Here is a 22,933-nt window from a genome sequence, read left to right on the forward strand (position 1 = left end):
GTATTGTATGGCATGGTGTTGGGTTGATTAAACTTCATCAACTGGAGATTTTTGGATGGGTAAACATCACACACATGCCAAGAAAATGACTAGGTTGGATGTTGAATGTGTTTGAGTTTTAATTAATAATAGGTGCTTACAACAAGACATAATCACAGTCAATGTTGAACTTAATTCCAGCAATGGTATGTGAAAACCAACAATTTAATCATCCGCCACAGGTAAACACCTTCACACTCAAAAAGGATTTATAACTGAACGTTAAACCATCCATCTGGTATAATATCCAAGGTATCACATCTGACAAAACATGTTGGTGCAATGAGCATACACTAGGGGGAGCTCGTTGCCTACAATGGAAAGAGGAATAACTAATTTCCTCCACACAACACAACTCAAGTTCTAGACAGTGAAAGACTCTAAAAAGAGTTAGTTTTGCCATATCTGCATTCAAATAAGAGACAAGACTTGATGCCATTTGTTTCCTTCAACACTTTTATTATACCAGCTCCATACAGAGACACATCTTTCACAAGATGGCAATTAATACTCTAGCATTCAAACTACATACAATTTGTAGGTGAACCAAAGGTTTAATTTCAAATTTAGTAATTCAGTGAAAACCATTAGGCTGAGTCATGTGTGCGGTTACATAATTTCAACAAATATACCACTTACAAATAAGTTTATCAAAATATACAGGAAATACAGTAATACCATTATTCCATGGCATTAGAGCAGCCGATTCAAGGGTATTTCTGATTACATAAATGTTATGCCCATTTCCTTATACCGTTATGTTAACAAATATAAAGCAATATTGTATATTCCTCCTTACATTGTGTCATGAAAAGTATTTTCAAATTACAACCAAGAAAGGTACCATACTAGAAGGGCAAATGAGCCTATCAATTATCATTGAAACTAACCTTTACATCCAATTATCAAAAAGTGACACTGTATTTGGATTAAATATCCAGTGGTGTCCTAGATACAGTACATTGGCACCCAATATCGCATATTCACTATGATCGATGCAATTATAATACTGCAAAGCAAATATGATATTTCTGATAGAAGCACTCACACGTTTTTCATCACCAGTATCTGACAGGCTTATTTGTTAATATGGGCACAATAACATCTCCATGTCAGAAAAAACTTTTCTAAACCGGTATCTGATTACTTTAAGCCCTAAAATACTTTGTATTCCCCCAAAAAACAGTTATATGTTACAATATCAATACGATAGTAGATTGTGTAATAAGACTGTGGCAAAATACAGTAGCTTTGAAAAAGAGATCAATAATAGCAGACTCATTCTTAGGCCCTTAGGACAGTCAGCCATGTTAGTCCTTCCGCTGAGGTGTGTCGCTACACCGTAAAAATATGAGTGTCAATTAATCATATCTGTAATTCAAAACCTAACTGCTATGCAACACATTTGTGCTTCCTACATTTACATATGATACAATAAGGGGAACATGATATAACTTGAACATGTAGACAATACACTTGAATATCTAAACACTGTCACTTGGTGAATCAGCCACGGTGTGCTGTTAATAGATTATTAAGCAATATCATAAGAAATGCCATAAAATAGGCTCTAAAACAAAACAAAGTTAAATATGTGGTGAGGTCAAATACTTAATGGTCATCATAAAAAATATCATTGAAGACTGATCTTGAATTGACCAACATACTGAAATGTATAATATATAATTTCAGACAGGTAATCAAATGCAAAAAGAAAATGTTTCCTGAATAGATTTAGGAGCTCATTTGCATGCCATTGGACAAAAGAGTTGTATGCCCCCATCTGATTAACACAGCGATTTGGCACTTAAACTAAATCAGAGAACAGCAATCAAGAAACAAGCAATGTTTCTAGGAATCAATGGTTTACAAGTGCTGTGTATGGAGCGCTCCACTTTGTCATTATTGTGGAGTGGTTTCCAGTTCTGTTGGCTCCATTCCCCAAAGCCTACTATCACTAGGCTGCCCAAGCAGGATAGGGAGCAACATGTCTGTGTTTAAATAGAATAGTACCCAGTCCCAGGTCTTGGCCATAACTCTATCAGAATGGTCATCTGGCTCCTGTGCGCTTGACAACAATAGTGCCAGCCACCATGTCATACACAGTCCTGTTGTGCTGGAAAAAGAGCAGTGTGATGAACGCTGGGAAGAAGAAGGCGATGGAGAAGTTCTTGTTCAAGGCTCGGACAGTTGACCTGAACATAAAAGAGTTTACATCAGAGGTGTCAATAAACAGAAAGTCCCTGTTGGGTTGTAATCTACTGTAACATTTCACAACATGTGCGTGGGGATGATGGCCATGATTCCCTTTCCTACTTACGCAGAGAGAGAGACATTAGTCGCTGGTACCACAAGGACCCGATTGGGTTGAACTAGGACTGAAGAGTCACATGTAACAACTATGAGGCCCATGAGACACTTCCCTGGAGTGGCTCCCCCTGCTCCCCAAATACATACGATCTGTAGGGATACAGGCAATAAGAAATATCAGTTCTCAACCAAGACACATTTTTAAGAACAAACACTGTAAATGATGTGTTCACACGAGCACTGATCTAGCAAACAATTGTAATCATGTAACATATGGAAAAACATGCATTTTGAATTATGTAAAAAAAAAGAAAAGTGTTCTTACCTCATAGAAACACACCAGTATCCTGTAGACAAGGGCAACTAGCATCATTTTCTGTAGTTCCTCCATAGATGTGTCCTCATCTATTTCTTCAACAATGAAATGCATGGCAAACTTGGAGATGTCCCTAAAAAAAAGAAAAAAAGAAATGACTCCTCTAGAAGTTGTAGGCTTGGCTAATTGGCTATGCATGCATGGTCAAACAAGTCTAAGAGTAGCATAGCGTATTTGATACACAAGAACACCATAAGTTTGGTAAAAGAGAGCAACAACCTATTGATACATTGCCATACAGACACCCTTTAAGTTAACTCACTTCATTCCGCTCAGGTGCATGATACTGAGTATAATTGTCGCCTTGATAAAGAACAGAATGAAGAAATCCACCAGTTCAGCAAGGAATCTTTGAAGAGGAGAGGGAATACTGTATTCTCGACCTTAGGAAACATACAAAACACAATTAATGAGACAACTAACTTGGCCAGATACTATACATTAGGCTATTAAACAAGAGAGCACCATTTTAGCAATGATAGAGGCCTTACATTGACTCTTCTCTTGTACCTAGACTATAGACAATTAAACAAGTCGACATTAGCATGACTATGACCATCTCAGATACCTGGTCGTTGTGCATTTCCGTTCTGTAGGGGTTGTTGCTGCGCAGGCACTGAAGCAGACACAGGTCCACTCCCTGCAGTTTGGGTCTGACTACCAGGTGTGGGGATGGCAGTTGGATAAGGCGGTAAGGGTAAACCAAATGGATTATTGTACCAGTTCTGAGCATCAAAATTAGGGAAATCCGTAGGCCAAAATGGTGCTGTCAATGTTGCGTTTGTTGACTGCGGTTCATACGGAGGAGCAGGCAGAGCAGACACAGCCAACCAGCTTTGCCAGTTCACATAGCCAGTGTAGTACTGCCACATCCAACCCTGCAACTTTTCACAGTATTCCGAGGTGGTCAGTTTGTCATCAGTATCTTTTTTGCCTTCCGAAGTTTCTATATGCGTGGATGCCCGCATATTTTCACCTGTACCTGGTTTTAATTTAGTAATAGCAGACATATTTTCCTTATCGAAAGGTTTGTTTGTGTTTCCCGAATCGCCCATGTTGAACGCCTACGTCACAACCGGTATTTACCTTGGATCTTTCCATTTGTGTGCATAAAAGATTCGAGCATAGGTACACTACAAAAACTTTCCAGTAGATTGCAATAGTTACTTATATCTACATGAGTAACCACCTCGGTTACTGAATAAAAGTTATGAAGAATTCACAGCAACATTGCACAAATGAGTTGCTTTCATCATCACATCCCCGTCACATGTTGGTATAGTCCAAAATCCTCATTATTTTTTTCAAACGCTCGAGCAATATCTATGCTTCTAGCAGGGTAGATGCTAAATGGGATCCTTGGGACGACCATACCCTAAACCCTCAACCTTACCCGAACTTTCAACCTAACCATAACCGTTTTAAACAACTTCAATGGGGTGGCGTCAGAGTTGTGTCGTCCAAAGAATCCAATTTAGCGTTACACTTCCAGCAATCCACCACAGGGGAGCAGCATTGCTACTGTTATTGTTGTGAAAAGGTGCATTTTAGCTATAACAAAGCTTCTTTCAAATATAGAAAATCTCTGGCTATAATGTTCTTATTGTGGGCGACTAATGATTAAACCCACTCGAGTGATAAACTATGTCGCTCTGGCATTGGATTGGTATTTCTGTTCATACCTCAAATTTGTGTCATTGACTCACACCAGCCTCGAGGGTGCCGGTGAACTTGTTTTATACATCGATTTTTATATGTCGATGACATATCAATGTGCTGCAAGTATCCTGCTGTGTGCATTGTCTAAGTGCTTTATGCTGTCTTGCCTGTACCTTATAGGAACTGTGAGGTTCAGTCATGTCTGAACCTCTTAACCATTCTTCAAGCAATGTCATGGGTTAAACTGCAAACTCTTATAATTCCTTCATAAAGGCAATTTCTAAGAACTTGCCATTCAAAGCTTTGATGCCCAAAAAGAAAATAAATCTGTTCACAAGACTTACTCGCTGGTCTTGTCTAGTAAAATCTGAGGCACAAGGACATTCTCAAATAACTTCCCAAACTAAGCTTAATCTTAAAAACAATTGGCTATTCAACAGACAGCCTCAGGGCTCTAACAGAAACCTCACTCTCTAAATAATACATACCATGAGTGAGCCACCAACACAAATATAAGCATGCAGAAATGCATTCCATGACATTTTCTGTAAATAATAGTGATTCAGTTCTGACTTATCGGCCTCCTTAATGTTTTGGTTTATATTACTATATTATAGTTATACTTATCTCTTTGAAGTATAGCGTACTGTACAACCAGGTGTCTCTGAATAAATAAAGGTTTCTCAAAATAATTCTGTTGTATTTTTCATTTATTCACTGAATGTGTGTAGTTTTCCTGGTCATATAACTTGGCTCTCCTCTATGTGGATCAGGAAACCCAGTCAGCTTTCCATTAATCAGGACAGATTGTTGCAGGAGCACCACCCATGGTCATAATCATTCACTAAGACCTGAAAATCTTTTGGAGAATTTAGGCCCCAACCTACTGCCCCAAAGTACCCTAATTAAACAAATTATGTTCACTTGCTTGGACTGGAAGCCCGTGCATCCCAGACAAGAGGCCTGCTACAAATGAGGAGAGGTCAGAGCCCACCCCACACAATGCATTCCCCGTCACTTAGATTCTAGGAAATCACATTCCACACTCGTAGTACGTCCTGTCAGCATAGCACATTATTACTTGAGCTGTAAATCCGTGTTTTAAAAAGAGTGCACGGTTGAGCTTTTGATCTGTTATGAATATTTGGTTAGTTTCACAAATATACTGCATGAACAAAGCATTGCACTAAAACACGGATTCTATTTGAATGTATGTAACTGAGCAGTCAAGACATCCGACTACAGGACATCAAATATTTTTGACTAAACTAAGCTATCAAGCGTGTTTATAAGTCTTGCCTGTTAAGCAGCAACTTATAAGTGATCATTTTATAGTCATGAGAATATGAAAAAAAAAAAACACTGATCTCAATATTTTTGACAAAATACAAGTCATTACGGTTTTTAAACTACTTTACCACAAGGTTGAGATATACTAAACATGCTCATTATTCACTTTTGTCTTGCCCATTTGGCTACTAAAGTAATACTAATCCAGAGGTATTAAGACTTTTAAATTCAGAGTTCCATTCAGAACAAGGATTTAGGGATCACATGTTGAATGAGAATTGCAAGGGTATGGAGAGAGGGTGGAGTAGGGCTGGTGGTCAGTTTCCATTCTTATTGGACATCACACATCTCGTCACAGTTGTAAACTGCCCTTTTGAGACTCGTTGTTCAATTACAGTTGTATTGAATTGTCTTATCTATGTGATATCCAAGATCAGAAGATAACCCATTCAAGTATATCTGTCCGGTCACTTATAATATTGTTGTAATTCCTGATATTGAAGGTTATATGTTGTTACACAGGGTCTCAGCATCTGATGCCTTGAAATGTAGGCTAAATTCTAAGGAGACAGGAAAATGAACTCCAACATGCACAGTAAGAGGAATACATATAGAAAACTGTATAGAATACATATAGAAAACTATATAGAATACATATAGAAAACTGTATAGAATACATATAGAAAACTGTTATTTTTCAGTGGTTATCAGCAGTGCCCTCTGACAAGAGTGACTTACTTGCAGAACAGGCAGGTTTATTCAATTTCTTTCCCCACAATTAAAGGATTGAGTTCAGTAAGTTTCCCCATTGCAATACTATTAGTTTAATATTTACTTATCCAACTTAGTGTAAATTAGATCATTTTTATAGTGATGTGGCACCCTTGGTAAAGTCAAAGGGATGGATGCTGGTGTAACATAATCTTGGCATTTAGCAAGCCACTGGGGTTCAATGCAATAGTCCACCTAGACTATAGGGAACAATTTGTCATCTTAGATTGAACTTGAACAGCCAAGCAGGATCTCCCTTTCAGTTTGATGTACTAACAAATATTGACAGGCTAAAGGTACAGAAAGCACTGTGGGACTTAATGGCAAGGCAGGAGTTAATGCCAGTCATCCATCAAAAATGAACACCATTGTGGCATAACAATACTAAGCCTAATGTCATCTTACAGCTGGCAGCCCAGAGTCACAGTTCAATACCCATCTCTGCCATTCAGTGGTTATAGAAAGAATTGGAAAGGAGTATGGACAAATGCATTCTTAAATCTACCAAATCTGGAATGATAAAGCCAGCAACAACTTCAGAAACAAATGATAATGTATAGTAATGGTTTAACAAATCAGAGACCTCAGGATAACCTCATTAGGCTTTTAGTCCACATGGAAAGTCAACTGAATGAGTCTTTGCACCATACATGACCATCACCTTGCAATGAAAAGAATGTATATTCACAAAGAATTTGACTTTTTATTGACAATCATATGAAGCTGTTACCAATTGTGTCTTAATGCATGCTTAGTATTCAAAAGAAAACAAACTGCAAGAACAATTTGCTGATAGAGGTCCTCAATTCAGACTGGTAATCATGCCTCTTTCTCATATGTTCGCACTGCCACAACATCTTCCATTGTGCATTTCTGGAAAGAAAAGAATGTACAAGTAAGGATCTGTCCAATAGGGTAAACAAACGATGAGAAATGTAATCATGCGTAAAGGAGCAAATGTTTTAAATACTTGCAAAGTGTCTGTAGCCTAGCTTAATGGCCTTGGACAACTTATCAGCAATGTCTTTAAATATTTGGCTCTGGTTGGTAAAATGTAGCAAACATACATTTACATCGTAGCAATAGTGCCAATTCCAAGATCAGAAGTCGAGTCGAAAAACTCGCGCGCAGACTGAGCCCGCCTCGTCATCCGCACATCAGCCATCAAGATGAGAATGCATGATGTAAAACAAAAATGTAACATGAAAATGTCACACCACTCCCGAGGGCGGCATTTATCACGCACTCTTCTGGCTGAGGTGGAAAATGCTAATAATAAACCTACCGCAATTAATTTTCCATCTTGAATCTCTCTCTCCAGTGTCGTGGTCTTGCCGTCCCACGTCTGCTTTTGCACAAGTTTGCCGTTCTCAAGGGTAACCACGGTCTGAAAATGAAGTTTAATGTCAGAAAGGGGCACGCCAACTATTGTTATCCAGTTAAATGTCACTGAAAATGCACCCACCTTGGTTTTTCTGTCATCTGCAGTAGTCTCGTCAAATTCCTCGTCCAATTTGAACTTGGTCTCTGTAGTTTTGAATGTGCTCTGTGATTTCATTGAAATGACACCTTGGTCGTCCACACTGAAAAGCAAGTTTGGCTTCGCCATATTTCCCATCTGCCTGGTGGCAAAGCCCACACCTGTGATACAGGGAAATCGAGTTAGGAAAACTTTCCACTGATTTAGGCTAACTTACTTGGCTGTGACTAGAATGGTTAATTAAAGGCTAGCTAAAAGCAGCCTCTAATTAAGCAGCAGCGTGGTCATAGTTAAAAGCGTTGTTCCACCTGTGACCTCAAGTTGGCTAGCTCTGCAAGCATCATAGACATTATTAAAAATCTGCCTTGAAAAATGTTTACGTTACCTATTGCTTTCATGTAGTCATCAAAATTCTCACTGGCGGTCATCTTCCAGGTTCCAAGGAATTGCTCAACCATGTTGTTGGTGTATCTTACAAATGCCACGAGGTAAAACACAACTTCGTCAACGTAGAGGATAAGTCTGAGGCAAAACGTCGTATTTGAAGACTCAGTAGCACGTGCCTTACTCCTGCAAACCAATCAAACCCTGTAGTTGATGCTTCCATGGAAACAAAGGATTAGGGCGGAGTAATATCAGATTTGGGTTGCAAGCAAACGTTTTTAGTTGGACATTTCTGCAGTTGCATATCATCCATGGACGAACAATATGTGAAATCAATCCTAGTAAGTGGGTTAAATGGGCACAGGTGAGCCTGCAGAACAAGCAGATAACTTAGAGAAAGCTCTTTTTGGATGTTGCATATGCAAAACAATTCTATTTCATTCTATACCTATTCTAATCCTATCATATTTTGTTCTATTATACAGCTGTAATTAGCGAGACTGTAAATTAACATAGACTGCAAATATTGAAATAATATGTCCATGACTTTCACAATTTAAACTGGGGGTTAAATTAATGGCTACTTCCCTCCTAAAGACCTCTTCACCGCCACTACCACCCTGTACAAGTTTTTCTCCTGTTAAAAAAAAAAGTTCTTCTAGCATTGTGACTGCCTATGGCCCTAACCCCTAACCCCATAACCCTAACCCTAACCCTGGTCTGAGCATTGATTACTTTATCTTATGATGACTGATGGATAGATGATTCACTTACTTAAGCAAATGTATTTGTTGTAAGTCGCTTTGGATAAATGCCATAAATGTAAATGTAATGTACTGCATCTTTGGATGACCCTGGCCTTAGCCATAGAGCATAAACCTCAGCTGTGTTCCAAAATGCATTCTTGCACTCTATCTAGAGCGTGTCGAGAGCGTACTTTTTGGCGTTTGATAACTGCCTAGTCACCAACTTGTCCATATATATCCCTATTTTTTTTTTTTTTTTTTTTTTTTTTTTTACTAAATATGAGATCCAAACAACGTTTTTTTTTTTACAAGTAGCCGAACTTGTCTGGAATATACAACCACTAAAAGGATAATGGAGGAGTGCACAACACACGTGCGCAGTAGGGTAAACCAGCTGGCTAGTTTTCGTCATCATTACCACACTTAATAAACACTACACCCTCTACTTCAAAACTCATACAATCATGTAACTAAGAATTTCGCTGGAAGAAAAATTATGTTTTGATTTGTTGTTTTGTTGAATACTCATGAGGTTAAAAAAAAAAATCGTCTGTCCCACTGTAACCATGGTAACGTTTTTATCAGCGGCAGCCACGATGGAGCTTAGTACTAGCGGTAATAGCAGCCTCTCAGTATTCTAAAATCTCTGCCTAAATGCATAATAAACGACCTCATGTTTAAAGCGGAATTGTACGCTCTAATGTAGAGGATTTATGTTTTCATCAGTCAATAGAAGACACATTCACAAAAAAACGCGATATCTCACTTTGAATGTCCCGATCAATCCTGATGTTCCAAATTGCCCATTTGAACAAATTCCACTTGCATATAGCAGGGTCAGTATGCAAAAACCTATTTTAACACGGCAACAAACTCGCGTTTCCATAGCTATGATGCAGCTGCACACGACGGTATGCATCGAAATACACATGAAAATGGATTTCGGGTAAACTTCCCCTTGAAACCAGCAGATGGAGCCAATTGACAGCAGATTAACAAACTATCCCACACCGTCATCAGTTATTTTCTGCATGTAATAACATATTTATTTTCCATCATTTGTGGATGTAATCCAATTTAAAGGTGTGTTTAGTGGGATGAAAGTATGTAAAAACTAGACGTAGAACCTAGATCTTACTATGTTTGATATTGTGTTCTAATATTACAGCAGCTCTTACAGCAGATGTTGTCTACTGCCACCCAATGGATTTATCAATATATTGTTTATTGCTTCAGCAGGAGCTTCAGGATCAATTCACTATATTTGTATGGGTGAAATGGCACTGGTGGCCCTGGCAGGTGGGTGTTGGACCTGTAGTTCAGCAGGTGTGAGATAGACCAGGCATAGAGAGTAGTCAGTGCCAAGACTCTCCTGCCAGGCAGAAATATCTCTGCTTGTCCGAGAGTGCCATGTAAGCACAAACACTTAACACAGATTTGTGTTTTATGTGTAACATTACATTAAGAGGAGAGTGGATGCTTCAACCAAGGTGAGTAGAGGTGTATAGCCAAAAATCACGTAATATAATATAGTAGAATAATATATGCCATTTAGTTGACGTTTTTATCCAAAGCGACTTACATTGCAGTGAATGCATACATTCTTCAGTATATATGGTCCACATGAACATCAGAACGTCTTCTGATAATATTACATCTTACCCTGATGATATGAAACCCCAGTGTTTAGAGGAGGCCCTTCTGTGAGGAGGTGCAGGAACTTATACATGTTCTATGTGGTCGACAGAAATGGGGTAGAAGTCGCTCAGATCTCTTAGCCAAGGAAATTGTTGAAGCTCTGTATTCCCTAGATGTGGTTATATAGCCCGGCTCAATTTAGATTAGATTACTCATATTCACTTATGTTACTTTGACTACTCACAGCCAGTAATATATTGACTGATTTTCAAGAGGCGTAAGCAAACCTCTGGTCTGTTGCCCAGAGATGCACTGCAAAGTCCGATTTGAGATCGTACCAGCTACCCTCTGTCTCTGTTACAGAACTAGGCCTACTGTATTGCTTACATTACTGTAGTGTAAGGGTCAGAACTCCCACATTCACGTAAATTATTGTGTGATTTCTAGATTAGGTAGGACTTTAAGTCACAAGTACCAGTATTTAACATCAAGCTGTTTACCAATCTAATAAGGGGATTACATGTACTAGTTGTCTTTTCACCCAGGGTTTTCTGGGGTAGATTCAGGTGCAGTCTACCAGGCACAGAGCCCCTCTAATGAATATGAACTCTCCCTGGCAGCCACAGAGAAGGCCTTTCTTCCTGGTTTTCATCAACACACCAGCCCCCATTGATGGGGGAACAGTGGCTCAGGACAAAAGCTGTATATACTGTACAAACACAGCTCCGAGCGGCAGCACACTGACTCATTCTTCGGTGTGTGTGAGAACGGAGGGGGACCCCTTTCAGCTCCTTTGTGTGGGTGTCTGTCAACAGTGTAGTTGGAGGCAAAGCCCATTGTGGCGGCCAGTGTTTCTTATTGACACAGGGCCTCGCTCAGCTTGTTCCCAGGGTCCAACCTGAGGGCTCATGAATAATTGAGAGTGGATCCTCTGGGGCAGCGTGAGGTTCGTTAGTTTAACTGTGCTTGTTTCAAATCTAAGCTGCAGTTTTACATTTAAGCAAACAGGTAATGGTGAGGTCACAGCTGCTCATGTTGACGGTCCTGCTACACCCTTTTGGAGTCAAACAGCCACAGTGGTCTTTGTCTATAGGACCTCTCAGGGGACGAATGGCTTATTACACTGGACGTGATCCTGGGCCTCACTGTGGATGTTGTAGTGGGTAATAGACAGAGTTTAGACAGATAATATTGTGTATATCTTAGCCCTAATTTATCCATTATTACTGTTTCTGTTTGGTATCAAGATAGTCACAATGAAAAAGCATGAAAAATGAGGATTATTATTGTGTTCAGGTGTTAGAATTCTTATAACTACCTTACTCAGTTAATGTAAAGATGTTTGACATGAATTTGTGTTGGGAAATGGAGTGTGTGTGTGTGTGTGTGTGTGTGTGTGTGTGTGTGTGTGTGTGTGTGTGTGTGTGTGTGTGTGTGCGCGCACATGTGCGTGCGTTACATCCTACATTTTGATTGTTATATGGGGATTTGGCAAGGTTCATGTGTGCTTGTGCTTGAATGTTCAAAGACTAGTCATGCTGAAGATTAGACAGTTGAGGAGCTTTCAGGAAGCTCCAGCAAGTTCATACAGATTTTCTCACAGAGACGGTTTAAAAAATCAACCATTTCCTAATCTGTACGGATTTGGGCTTCTGCTTTTTCCTTTTCCCTTCCTCTTCTGTGAATGTTATTCTCTCTGCGGATGACCTTCACCTGCCCCATCTAAGCTTATCAGCAAGCCTTCACCTGTAGACCAGGATCTACCACATAATCCTGAGGATTACAGAATATGTCTTAATACTGCCTTTTATGTAGCTATAGCATGCCTGGGTCAACAAAGGGCCCCAGTGTTTATTTTCTGAACAATAGATGAAATATCTTTGCCCAGGAAAATGTCTCCTCTCAACAGCTAACTCTCTGGGTACGTTGACGCTGTGATTGATTTGAGCTCATATGAAAACAACACTGGAGTGTAAGCACAAGTCAAATATTTTGTGGTAGAGCCATGCCCATATTTGGGCATCAATTCCCTGACAATTGTTGGGCAGGCTTTATCTCACAGGCATGGAGAAGGACTTGGTTAAGACTAACAAATGCACTAGGCGCAGAAGTGCATCAATACTTCACAATGCTTCTACACGAAGAATGCTTTATCATCTGTGAATAAACCTACTGGAAAATACCTCACTACCATAAGAACGAAGGCAGTATCAATGATCTCCTAGCCTGAAATGAAGACTACATTAATGCAATGGTACCGCTGCTTATTTCTGTCCACTAGAGAAGGTGTTGTGGACCTGCTCAGTGTTGATGGAGGGCTTGGAGAGTGAGACTGGGATGAGAGTCATAGTTGGGTGTCTGCCAGGTCAGAGCTCCAGCAGGGGGCAGCTGTTCCGGTCTGGCCTTCAGTCTCAACCATCTGTTGTTCAGAGGCTCACACGGCCTGTGGGACCTGCCCTCTCCTCTCAGGCCCTCTGGACGGCTGCTGGATGAGGGCGAGTGAGAGGTCGGGCCGGGTGCAGCCTGCTGTGAGAGGATCAAGGCTGTGTGTGTGTGTGTGTGTGTGTGTGTGTGTGTGTGTGTGTGTGTGTGTGTGTGTGTGTGTGTGTGTGTGCGCGCATGCGTGCGTGCGTGCGTGCGTGTGTGTACTTGGGGGGGGGAGGACAGAGAGGTGCCCCATACTTGTGTGCTGGGAGCCTTTTCATCCTGCCTGCTTTGATCTCCTCTCTCATCCCACGCGCTCCCTGTGCCTCAGACCCCTGGTCTGCAGCACCCCGATGAGGGGGGCCTCTCACAGAGACACTGCTTGTTCTGTGTTAACACCGGCCCTGGGAGAGGTGCAGGGAGGGCTGCATATGGGGCACGGGATCCAGAGAGGGCCCCAGTCATGGAGTGCAGTGGGCGGAGGGTTTGCCATGAGCTAATGCGCTGTGTAGGGTACGCTACAGTTCTCTGCTCCTCTTTTATGCTCTCTTAGATCCACAACAGTGAGCTGGGGATTCTTGTGTGAAAAACCACTGCCACTGTACTCAGAGGGTGGCCTATTGACCCCTGACAACATGGGAAAGTGCACCCCTCAGCTGGTAGTTATATAAAGACTGCCAGAGTCATGAGAATCCCCTGATAAATCACTCTGCTTGAGGCCTCTCCTCTCCCTTTAGGTCTCACATGGGATGATGGTAGCTCTAATTATAGCTAGCATGTAGCGCTTTCACTTTCTGACTTACAATTGGGGCCAGTATTGTGTATGTTGCAGCTGAGGCCGTACCACAAAAATAGTTATATTTGTGTGTGTGTGTGTGTGTGTGTGTGTGTGTGTGTGTGTGTGTGTGTGTGTGTGTGTGTGTGTGTGTGTGTGTGAAAAAAGCTGCCTGGTACCCCTGAGTTAACCCCTTCCTAACCCCCTCATCACCCACTGCCTGCCACCCTCCTGCCGAGCAGTCAGACATGGACTGAGTGAGAAACACAGATGCGAATGCACAGAGTGGAACCCCTAATTGTGGCTTAATTGGAGTGGGTGAGCACTTACCTTTATTTAGACATGTGGCAAGTGTTAGGCTGTGACAAGCAACCCCACCATCTCAGCAGATGACTGCACTTAATATTTCATGACATACACATTTCGGGGAGGGGGGGTTGTACAGGGTGGGGGTGCCTGGAGCAGCTCTCTGTGTTCAATTATAACATAGTGTGATCAGGACGGCAGAATCACTGCCTATCTTCTGCCATAGATTAAAGATCCATCTCTTTAGATTACCCTGGGCTCCTCTTCCTCAGACCTATATATAAATATAGATAAAACTAACTAACAATTGTTTTCTTCCAATTCTCTAGCACTGCAATTCTTATAGAAAGGGTTGTAATGACGATTATGTATTGATTCACTTACTTTAGACTATTGTATGAAGTAAAGTAATGTATTTCTTGTAAGTCGCTCTGGATAAGAGCATCTGCTAAGTTACTAAGTTACTAAATGTACATGTAAATGATACCATTGGTGGCGATGAGAATAGGCTCTGAGAACTCTCTAACAGGCAATTGCACCTTAGAGGGGCAATCTGGGAATTTACAAACAATGGAGTAAAACAAGCTTACTGTATATTTTGGGTAAAGCACAAGTTATATTCTTCAAGAATCAATGGCTATATGTCATGACTTTAAAAGTCAAAAGTATATATGTCCAAACTCAGATTGCCCCTTTAACCCTGTATGTCAATTGGCAAATGTCATATATATTATTATTATAAGTAACAAAGGATTTAATGTAGCTATCATTAATGGAACAGAATCAATATTGAAATTAAGTTTTGCTGAACGACTTAGCACCTGTATCCCGCAAATGTTCAACCAAAGTTACCATGTTGTGTGTGTGAGTGTGTGTGTGTGTGTGTGCGTGTGTGTGTGCCATCATCACAGGCCAACTTACAGGGAAAGGCAAAAAGTATATGGGAATTAAAGGGAGGAGGGAGCAAGAGAGAACAAGTAGGGTGTGTGTGTGTGTGAGAGAGAAGGGGAGAGGGAGAGAGAGAGAGGGAGAGAGAGAGAGGGGGGGGGGGGGTTGTGCTAACAGGCTTTCCGCAGATCACTGGCAGTTTGACTGCAGTAGAGAGTAATGGGGCTGGCAGGGCGGAATCAATTACTGGCCACAACAGATTTTCCCACAGGTCTGAGCTTGGGAAAGCAGGACTTTACTGCAGCACAGACAGCTGGCACTGCGCGTCCACTGGGAAAGGAGACGATGCGCAAAAAATAGGACATTTTTATGATAAACTTGTGACACACTATAAATTGGCTTTTTTTCCCCCCTATCCCCTAAAAAATGTTAGCACTTGTTGCCACTGCTGTCCTCAGATTGTCTGCCAGCCTTGGTTGGCAGAAATAACACCCCCAGGGAAAGCAGACTGGTGTAGATGACTGAAGAAGTCTGAAGTACTCACTCTCTATTTCTAGGTATCTGCATTTCAGAGAGATGCCACACAACATGAACATTCCACTGGCTCTGATCCTTAATCCATCTTCAGACAACTCTATCACAGCCTCTCTACTGCTAAGGAGAAGAAAAAAATCATCCTACTTTTGAATCTCTATAGATTGAACAGGGTGATATAATTTATACTGCCAGCCAGCCTCCGTAGTCCTCCTACCTCTAACGTGATCTTAACCACCAAGGGTTACGTTTCACTTAAACTTTTGTTTTTGCTACTTTCCCATTGATATGCAAACATTGTTTTTCCTGTATCTGGGTCAGGGCAGCACAATGTGTGGCCTCAAAAGCTCTTTGCTGTTTGGTCCTCACTTCCCTGGTGCGGACGTCATGTGCCGTCCCCTGTTGTGCTCCTTTGGGATTGAGTCTGGTGCGGCTGCCTTCCACCCATTGTGGCATTGCATAAGTTGGCTAGTAGTCTGGAGGATATTATAGGGGAAGTTTTGAAGAATACACCAAGACTACTACAAGTAGGCTCCATTTTGTGGAAGGTGTGCCACTGTGATAATCCTTTTTATACAGGTTTAGGATTGGAATAGACTTTTCACATCGACTTTCTTTGAAGGTTCAACAATCAAGAGAAATTTGCTCTTAAGTTAAGCTTTCCATTGTGGCACTTAATGAATTCCTGAAGTATTTTCTCGTTTGTCATTCACACTTTCATGTCTGTAAGCTCTATAATTCCTCCCAAGGCTGGAGGCAGAAAAACATTACATTCTAAGACCCTCATGCCTCAGTGTGATGTTAGCGGTGTGACCTGAGGAGTCATCCTCCAATAACAACACACCTCAAACTAAACAAAGAAACAAGGAAGTAAACACATCCTCCCTGGTTTTACCTATCCAAATATCACCAGAGGAAAAAAAAAGAATGGATGCCAACAAAGGCAGGAAAGTGAGGAATTGAGAAGGAAGGTGGATTGTAGTGGAGTGGTGGGAATGGAGCTCAAGTCTGGTCTGGTCTGGTCTCTGTGCCCAATATAGCACCTGGGTGCTGCTGGCTGGAACCAGTGGGGGACAGACAGGAAGCAGTGGCCCACACAGGATAACACTGTTGAATGGACGTAGTCTGGGAGACGTTTCCCTTGGTCAGCTACAGGCAATGTAGGAGCACTATGGGTGGCAATGATGGCATTTTATAGGGATTTAGAGGATGGCTTTATCGTATGAGGTATTACAAAATCTCGTAATTGTTGTAAAGGTAATACAAAATCTCTACTGTTTTCCTTGGGCATGTATGCTTGATAAAGACAAATGGGAAATATAGATTCCTGAGTATACTGTGTAGATTAATTTGACTTCAAGCTGAACTCTTACCAAAATGACATCATGCGCTCTGGCAGTAGTGATGGATCAAGAGGCAAAACATGAATGGCCAAACCACACAGCCAGCAGTTGAAAGACATCTCCATACACTCCAATCTTGACACTAACACTAGCACTATCAGCTCTCACACACGTGTCTCTCCATCTCACACACACAACACACACACACACACACACACACACACACACACACACACACACACACACACACACACACACACACACACACACACACACACACACACACAAACACATACCCCTCCCTAGCTCCTTCTCTTGCAGTTGCTGAATGACAGGTATAAGATGTCAGGATGGTGTGCACACAGGATGCAGGGAGCCTGTGAGCGTCGCTGCTGCCGACAGCCTCCACGGTTGACATAGTAAATCAATCCTGGGGGGGGGGTCCTGTGAGACTGACCCGGTCTCTGTCAGACACACTCAGACAGCCAGAGAGAGGCTGTCGACGGGTGGGAGAACACTCGCCAGGACTCGCTCACACGGAGATTGAGTTACCACAGAATTAGATCAGGGCTGTGGGAAACAGCACCTCCTAAACACACACACACTCTCTCACTCACACACACACATAAACACACACACACACACATACACACACACATAAACACACACATACACACACATACACACACACACACACACACACATACACACACACACACATACACACACAGTCACTAAGGGAAACCTCAGGGAAGATTGAGGAAGGCAGCTGGGCACACGCCAGTTTCTAACAAATGCTTGCTTATACCTCTTAGCTTCCTGGCACTGGCTTGAGAAGGGTTTTATGAAACCGGGGACAAGTTGGGCTGACAGTCACTGAGCTACTTAGGCTAGTTTGGTATCATAATGGCTTCTGATGCGATCATTCAGTCATTGATACATATCAAACATTCAGAAATGCAGAGGAAGCAAGTCAATGCAAGAAAAATGATCTCAAACTGATCTTGAGGATAGATGGGTACGCTACAAAGAGCTTTATCATAACATTGTAGGTCATTCATTATTATGATAATGCCGATCTGGTGAAACCCCAAATAGAGATATGAGGGGTGAAATGTGTTGTTGGTAGAGAGAACATAATTCACTTTAATGAACCCAGAGAAGGTCAGTGTTCATGTGGAGGACCTTGACAGTTAGGTGTGAGAAGAATGGTTTGTGTCTGCGTAATGGAGACCATGTGAACATGGGTATCCTCATGAGACAGCGACACAGTAGAGGCTAATTAGGCTAATTGCACCATAAACAATGTTGAACCAATCTAAGATACACTGAGGCTGTCAGTCAGAGACAAGTCACAGGGAGGTCATGTATGGGTTCTGTCAGGGGTAAAGGTAAAGCAAACGCACTGCTGATCTAGCTGGGTATCTGAGTCTATTCTCTGTCCAGCCAAAGCATGTCAGAGCACTGGAATTCTGGAACACTGAGAGAGTAAAACAGCAGCCTGCGTGAGGGGGACTGGAGTAACACAGCAGCCTGCGTGAGGGGGACTGGAGTAACACAGCAGCCTGCGTGAGGGGGACTGGCTAGGGAGCATGCATGGCTTTGGGTGTTTTTCACCACTGGATTACACACATGTCAAGGTCCATAAATTGACCAAGCGGAAGCCGAGTGTGAAATGGAGGTATTGGGTGCAGGTGGCCAGGTCTTATTGTGTGTCTGTGTGTGTGTGTGTGTGTGTGTGTGTGTGTGTGTGTGTGTGTGTGTGTGTGTGCGTGTGCGCGTGTGCCTGCATGCGTGAGTGCAGGCGTGTGTCCAGTATGTGTCCAGTATGTGTGTGTGTGTGTGTGTGTTCCATGCTGACTCTGCATCAGCCAGATAGACTGCTGCAGAGACTTAAAGCCTGCGCATTGTATCTGTCACCACTGACAGCCCCCCTGACATTCTGGGAGCTGTGTGTTGGCCTGCAGTTGCTCCTTGGAATCAAGCTCACATCCCCACTTGTCTGGCTCAGAGCGCAACAAGTTAACAACTGACCTGATGGACAGAGCAGAGGAACAGCTGCCCCCCTACAAGGTGCTGAGAAGAAAGACAGGGGAAGGACACACTTTCACTGATGGCATTACCAGACATTTCACATTATTCACAGTTATCGAAAGTCTAAAGTAAACCTTTTTCTCTGGCCTGTTATCTGCAACATAAAGTAAAGGCAATTCATCTGAAAATCTTGACAGATTGCATATGTATGATGATAAATATGGTCAATCTGTGGGCTGCGGGGCCGGTGAGCAACGCGATCTGTGGGCTTCACGGAGGTGAGCGGATTAAACAGCCACGTCCAGTATGTGATACATGAGTAGCATACCCTCTCTCTCTCTCCCTCTCTCTCTCTCTCTCCCTCTCCCTCTCTCTCTCTCTCTCTCTCTCTCTCTCTCTCTCTCTCTCTCTCTCTCTCTATCTCTCTCTCTAACCCCAACACACCAGCCCTCAGGTTGCTCCTGTGTCTCACCACCACCCAGAAGGGATTAATTACACAGTACAGCACAAACATTGAAGGCTGCCATCTTTTATATAGCCTGACCCTCTGACCCCTCCTCATTAGTGGGGTCAAAATGATCACACCCTCTAAATAACCCGCCACCCTCTTAAACAAACACATACACACACACACAGTTCAAATATCAGAGCATAGAGGCCACAGATATCCACAAGGAGTCAGAACAGCAGTATGATCAGCATTTAAAAACAATCATTCAAACTTGTGTCTATAGTAGGTTTATTAACCTTTGTCAACTTGATTTTAAAAATGTTTATTGTTATATTACCATAACATTCAGTTGTCCACTGTACAAAATTCAATCACAAAGACGTCTCTGACTTTTCCTATTCACATTATTCACCTGAGAACAGAGCAGTGTTTGCCGTTGTCTCCCATTAGTGTCTGAACGCTCCCCTCATAAGCAGTTAACCTGCTAGCTCCTCACAACAGAGAACAGAGTAGAGCTTCCTAGACGTCCTTGGCAACACTAACTGGAGGCAGGCCTCTGTGCCGATCAATGCTGTTGTTGGCCCACACAGCTGACAGCAGACAATGAGTCCTACACACCACTGAATACGAGTGCTCTGGGGCTAATGGTCCCTTGGCCCCTGGACTGTGAGCTCAGCATGGGGGCTGAGGACCCGGGTCTTGTGCTCAGTCTGTGATGTGTGTTCCTTGACAAGCTGCTGCCCAGGGGGTTACGACACACACATGCATGATATGTAAGATGACACTCTACTGGTAGCTTGATGTTTTATCTTATAGCCAATTTTATTTGTGTAATCTGAGGAAATATGCTGATGACACACAGAGGTGATTGATGACTCACAGAGATTTTAAATTGAGCAATTATATTTATATCCACCACATCTGAAGGAAAAACAACAAGACATGTCACTCAACTGTCAGCTTGGTTTTAATAGGCTTAGTACATTCAAAACCCGCCTTTTCCCCGCCCCTCTCATTCTACATGGTGTGAAAGTAATACCATGAGAACCAGGCTTGACGTTTAAACTGTTGCACAGACCTTCCGCTGTCAGAGTGCTTGTGGAGCTCAAATTGAAGGACTACCTATTCTGAACATTGTCTTGGAGCAAAATGAAACGAAATTACAATTACAGTTCATCTGATAGCGAACTGGATGACAATATTGAAGTGGAGAAAGATAGTGGTGACGAAAATGGGTATGTTAAAATCACCTATCAATAATTTTTAATTTTTAATCTTTTATATGGAAATATTTTAATTCGTCTCTGTTATCAATCCAGCGAGTTCATAATTTGCACGTTGAAAGAATCATTGAACATTATTTTGTCTATCTCATCAAAACACCTTACAGCTATTGAGTATACTTATAGGCTATGCATGTTGCTGAGAAGTGAACGTTACTCATTACTCATTATCTATTATTCTTATTCTTATTCTTATTCGTATTCTTATTCTTATTCTTATTCTTATTCTTATTCTTATTCTTATTCTTATTCTTATTCTTATTCTTATTATTTCAGACATGTGGACTCCCTCCATGGCGACTCCATGTCACCCCCGACAACCACTCAACTTCAAGCCAGAAAAAGACGCAGAGGGGTAAGTTATCAATTTCCCGTGCATGAATATTGTTGGGTGTTGTGAAGCGCTATGTTCTAATTGTACTCTCGCGGACCCCAAAATGACATTATATCTCTCTCATCCGCAGATTATAGAGAAACGGCGACGTGACCGAATCAACAACAGTCTGTCGGAGCTCAGAAGACTTGTGCCAAGCGCGTTTGAGAAGCAGGTATGTTAGAATTCTAAATTGCGTAATGATCTAGCCGTGTTGTGAATTGGACGGTTAAAATAATATGAACTGTCTCACTCCGCACAGGCTACCTTTTTATAAACTATTTGGTGTGTACAGTGTCAATGCAATCAACGTGAAAATCATTTAATCTGATAATTTCATTCAAATATTTTCATCTGATCACAGGGTTCAGCAAAATTAGAAAAGGCAGAAATTTTGCAAATGACTGTGGATCATTTGAAGATGCTCCATGCAGCTGGTGGCAAAGGTGAGTCTGTCTGTCTGTCAGTCAGTCTGTCTGTGGCAATGGTGTTGGCTGTGCATTGACCTGTTTTTGTTGTTGTGCCAGACGCCATTTCCATATTCAAAATAGTAAGAAAATAGAATTATATCAGAAAGGTGGTCAGAATATAGGAGTACATGTCTTGTAATATTGTAATGGGAAGTAACTGAATGTTTCTCTTCTGTGGTATTAGATCTTATTTAGCGTCTCCATCTCGACTAGCTAAGTGGTGCTCTGTATTCTGAGCCTGGCCTCCCTCTGACTCTCTGACCCTCTCTTGACAGGTTACTTTGAGGCCCATGCGCTGGCCAAGGATTACCGCAGCCTCGGCTTCCGGGAATGCCTGGCAGAGACAGCTCGCTACCTAAGTATCATTGAGGGTCGGGACAGTGCTGACCCGCTACGTGTACGCCTGGTCTCCCACCTCAACAACTACGGCTCTCAGAGAGAGGTGCACACTGGACTTGGACACTTAGCCTGGGGCTCTGCTTTCGGGACACCCCACGCCCACCTGGCACACCCCCTCCTCTTACAACATCATCCACAGGGCCGGACGACAGCCCACCGAAGCACCAGCAGCCCACCCTCCTCCTCCTCATCATCATCCTCATCCTCCCCCTCTTCTACAGACGCATCTGTGACCCCCAGACTGAGAGTTACGTCCCCCACAGAGCTCCTCAGGGTGCCCCCCAATGGTACTCTGCCCCTTGGGCTGCCTATGTCAGCCTCCAAGCTCTCGCCACCCCTTCTCTCATCCCTCTCCTCCCTGTCTGGCTTCCCCCTCTCCTTCAGTGCTTTTCCTCTGGTCTCCTCAACAGCCCTCAGCCCAGCGGGCCCCTCCCTTGCCCTGAGTAAGCCCTATAGGCCCTGGGGCACTGAGATAGGGGCCTTCTGAATCTCCCTCACCAAGACTGAAGGCAACAGCTGAGCTGTGCTGCCCTCCCGCCTGCCACAAACAAGGCCGGGGGACCTGCCTCATCTGTTTTTCTGGCAATGCAAGAGAAATGGGGAAAACAGAACAGACTGAAGAAGGGGGATGAGGAGGTGTATGCCTCATCCTTTGTCAGCACTCCTGTAGAAAGTAAGGGTAACAAAATGTTTTTTTGTTTTTATGATAATAAATGTTCAATGCTGATGTTGCCTCCAAGGTAAATGCAAGGGTTGAATATTTTGCATGACCACTAACAGATTTGTTTACTATCAGAGTGCATTAAGTGACAGTTAATGGTTATTTTTTAGGTCAGATATGATATTTTGACTATTTTATATGTGGAATTTAACATAATTTAGAGTTACTCATTAACTGGATCTGCTAACTAGATCTACAAACTAATGGGATTATTGAACATGCAACATATACTGTACAAA

General features: G+C 42.3%; 3 protein-coding genes across 3 annotated transcripts; 1 reads left to right on the top strand and 2 right to left on the bottom strand.

Annotated features, from left to right (window-relative positions):
* Window positions 1-511: 511 nt before the first annotated feature.
* Window positions 512-3,763, bottom strand: fam8a1b (family with sequence similarity 8 member A1b). The gene is made up of 5 exons (XM_083678198.1): window positions 3,294-3,763; window positions 2,988-3,108; window positions 2,675-2,798; window positions 2,360-2,499; window positions 512-2,234 (listed from the first exon to the last, which is right to left on the bottom strand). The coding sequence occupies exons 1-5, from the start codon at window positions 3,733-3,735 to the stop codon at window positions 2,090-2,092; spliced, it is 972 nt and encodes a 323-aa protein (XP_083534324.1). The 5' UTR covers window positions 3,736-3,763; the 3' UTR covers window positions 512-2,089.
* Window positions 3,764-7,198: 3,435 nt separating this feature from the next.
* On the bottom strand, window positions 7,199-8,423 carry fabp4b (fatty acid binding protein 4b). The gene is made up of 4 exons (XM_083678385.1): window positions 8,311-8,423; window positions 7,911-8,086; window positions 7,731-7,832; window positions 7,199-7,318 (listed from the first exon to the last, which is right to left on the bottom strand). Exons 1-4 carry the CDS (start codon window positions 8,381-8,383, stop codon window positions 7,265-7,267), a joined length of 405 nt encoding a protein of 134 aa, XP_083534511.1. The 5' UTR covers window positions 8,384-8,423; the 3' UTR covers window positions 7,199-7,264.
* Window positions 8,424-20,561: 12,138 nt separating this feature from the next.
* LOC310810809 (hairy/enhancer-of-split related with YRPW motif protein 1-like) lies at window positions 20,562-22,831 on the top strand. Its single transcript, XM_083678662.1, has 5 exons — window positions 20,562-20,683; window positions 21,008-21,086; window positions 21,196-21,279; window positions 21,469-21,550; window positions 21,850-22,831. Exons 1-5 carry the CDS (start codon window positions 20,598-20,600, stop codon window positions 22,458-22,460), a joined length of 942 nt encoding a protein of 313 aa, XP_083534788.1. The 5' UTR covers window positions 20,562-20,597; the 3' UTR covers window positions 22,461-22,831.
* Window positions 22,832-22,933: the final 102 nt, after the last annotated feature.

Source organism: Argentina silus (assembly GCF_951799395.1).
Source record: "Argentina silus genome assembly, chromosome: 10".
NCBI classification, from domain to species: domain Eukaryota; kingdom Metazoa; phylum Chordata; class Actinopteri; order Argentiniformes; family Argentinidae; genus Argentina; species Argentina silus.